The sequence below is a fragment of the Montipora foliosa genome, chromosome 1, assembly GCF_036669935.1.
Source record: "Montipora foliosa isolate CH-2021 chromosome 1, ASM3666993v2, whole genome shotgun sequence".
NCBI classification, from domain to species: domain Eukaryota; kingdom Metazoa; phylum Cnidaria; class Anthozoa; order Scleractinia; family Acroporidae; genus Montipora; species Montipora foliosa.
In genome coordinates, this window is record NC_090869.1 from 16,431,035 (window position 1) to 16,433,534 (window position 2,500).

The window sequence follows — 2,500 nt, forward strand, 5'->3', positions numbered from 1 at the left end:
GCGTCTCAATCAGACGTTTTGGATAGCCTCTAGCACGGAGACGTAATTTGAATTTGTAAATGTTCTCTTCAAGTGTTGATCTTGAAGAATTAGTGCGTGGAAGTCTTAAGGACTTCGCCCTTCATGAATCCTTTTTTGACACCTAGTGGGTGGCTGGAGGAAAAATGAGTGTACTGAAAGGTTTCAGTCGGCTTGAAGTGTGTTTTTATATCCAGAATGGAATGTGATTTTGAAAGCGTTTGCCTTTTTATACAACAGTGTCTAGAAATGTGTCTTCAGTGTTTGAGATCTCAGCCGTAAATTTGATGGTAGGGTGGTGTGAGTTTGCTTGTGTGATGAACCTGTCTATATCCGGTTTGCTGACATCCCACAACGAAAAAATGTCGTCAATGTATCGTTTCCAAATCATCGGCTTTATGACGCTTTTGCTACGAATATGTCTCAGATCTACATTTCCTGCATAATCATAAACCGGGTCAAAAATACCTTTGAATTAGTAAGCACCGTCCTTAAGTGGTATCTTTATTGCCATGAAATCCGTGTGAGCGTTAGCCTTGGAAATGGACACACACACAAACAACCCAGGGGCCCATTTTCTTTACCAGCGCTAACACCCAGATGGATTACATGGGAGGAAAGATAGTACTTAAAGTTACAATCGTCTAGGAACCGGTGGCTCAGTAGGTCGAACATTTGACCTCCCTGCGGCCGTGCAGGAGGTCGCGGGTTCAAAAACCCGGTCGGACCAACACTCAGGGTATTAAAAATAAATAAGGAGAAAGTGCTGCCTTCAAGCCTTCAGGACTTCAAGCGGTAGATCCCGTCTCACAATCCTTCCAGTGTTAATCAAGACTGTGGACGATAAAGAACCCACACATGCACAATTTGTGAAGATCAGGGGGAAACCCTCCGGTGTTTGTGGTCTGTCTCTCAGAGATTTGTAAGACCGGCTGTATGTGATGAGTGCAGTATATGAATCCATCACTATTACCATATTCTGAAGTGCAAATTGAGTCTGGGAGAAGATGGGAAGGATGAACAATAAAGCGGTAACAAAGAAGTAACATTTTGACTTGCTTCAACCAACATTTTATTTATCTTATTTCCAAATCTCTTGCTAACTTTTCAGCTTCGCCGAGTAAAAATAACGAAATGATGTCAGTTCTAAAATCCCGTGAAGATTTAAGATTTCCGGGTTGATTCTAGAGTATTCAATTTATTTTGAATACAGATCTACTCGCAACAGAGTATCTAGAATACCGCTATTTACAGCTAAAGTTCCGACAGTGAATAGTGCTGCGTGATTTCTTGATCTAAAGCTACATTAGAGCCTTGGTTCCTACTCATGTAACGCGATGGAAAATAAAAGAAAAGCTTATATTTTTTGCCAAAATAAATGAGTGACAAAGAAGTTGGTTTGGACAGAATATATGGACGCTTCATAGCTGCTGTACTGTGATTCCTAGCTTAGCCAGCTGTCCCCTGATTCGAGCAAGGTATCCCGGATCTGTATTTTCATAACTGAAAAGAGAAATTACAATAAATCAAACCAGATAACGTGCATAAAATTTCAAGAAGAAAGGATGGTGATCAAAACAAATCAGAAGGGAAGAAGAAATGAAATAACTGATACTCGACCCTCACGAAGCTATGAAGGTGACGCCGCAGAAACAAAATTTCCGTGCTTTTTGTGACTCGCTTGGGTTTAAATTCATTAAAAAAGTAAAACTCGACATCCAGACGAGCGGAGGAGAACTGCGGATGCTATTTTTTCTTCATGATAAAGGAGAAACAGATATCTTGAGGCACGGGCTCATTCATGGTTCCTGTGATAAGCAAGGCCCTTAGGTTAAGTAACCGCTCTCATCATAAGCCCGGTCCCGCGTTCCTTTTTACTGCACAAAACTATTGTTGAAATTCCCGTATGAGGACCTAGGCATAATTTACAACCAGACGGAAACCAGAAACTGGAAACAAGATCGTGAGGTGATAGCCCATGTACCTCCCTGCGCTCCTCAGTTTTGTACACCAGGATATCTACTCAGATATTTTCCGTTTTGGCTCTCCTATCCAGTCAATAGGCATATACTTCTTCACGTGATGTAATATACCTATCACTGCCTCAAGCCGAGAAGATTGCTTCGTAACGCCGTGTGACTTGGCTTGGTTACCATTTACCACAAAACTCCGGAAATTTCGATTGGAATGTAAATGGTAAGCCTATTTTGGTCTTCCCAGACGGAAAATTTCAGGAGAAAACGGGATTTCTTGAAAGGTAGTCCAAAATTCCCACACGGAATTTCCAAACGGAAAGCGTGTTTACCATTTGTATACCCCCATGATTTTGCCTCCCTTCAGACTCTCTCGGTAACCTTGAACGGATTTTGTAAATGTTACACGCCGATCCCAACTAAATTTCCCATTCGGGAGTTTTTGCTTACCATTTGGACAAACCTAGTACCAACCGGTTTCTGATTGTAAATGGTAAGCAACCAGGATG

General features: G+C 41.6%; 1 protein-coding gene across 2 annotated transcripts in view; it reads right to left on the bottom strand.

Moving 5' to 3' along the window:
- Positions 1-1,063: 1,063 nt before the first annotated feature.
- The window catches only part of LOC137991294 (uncharacterized), a 19,630-nt gene continuing 18,193 nt past the window's right edge, over positions 1,064-2,500 (bottom strand). Inside the window, exon 6 of one of the 2 annotated variants that reach the window (XM_068836406.1) lies at positions 1,064-1,521. In XM_068836406.1, coding sequence (XP_068692507.1) covers positions 1,440-1,521 — 82 coding nt within the window. In that variant the 3' untranslated portion in view covers positions 1,064-1,439. The remainder of the gene's footprint in view (positions 1,522-2,500) is intronic. The other variant, XM_068836409.1, reaches the window with a different exon arrangement.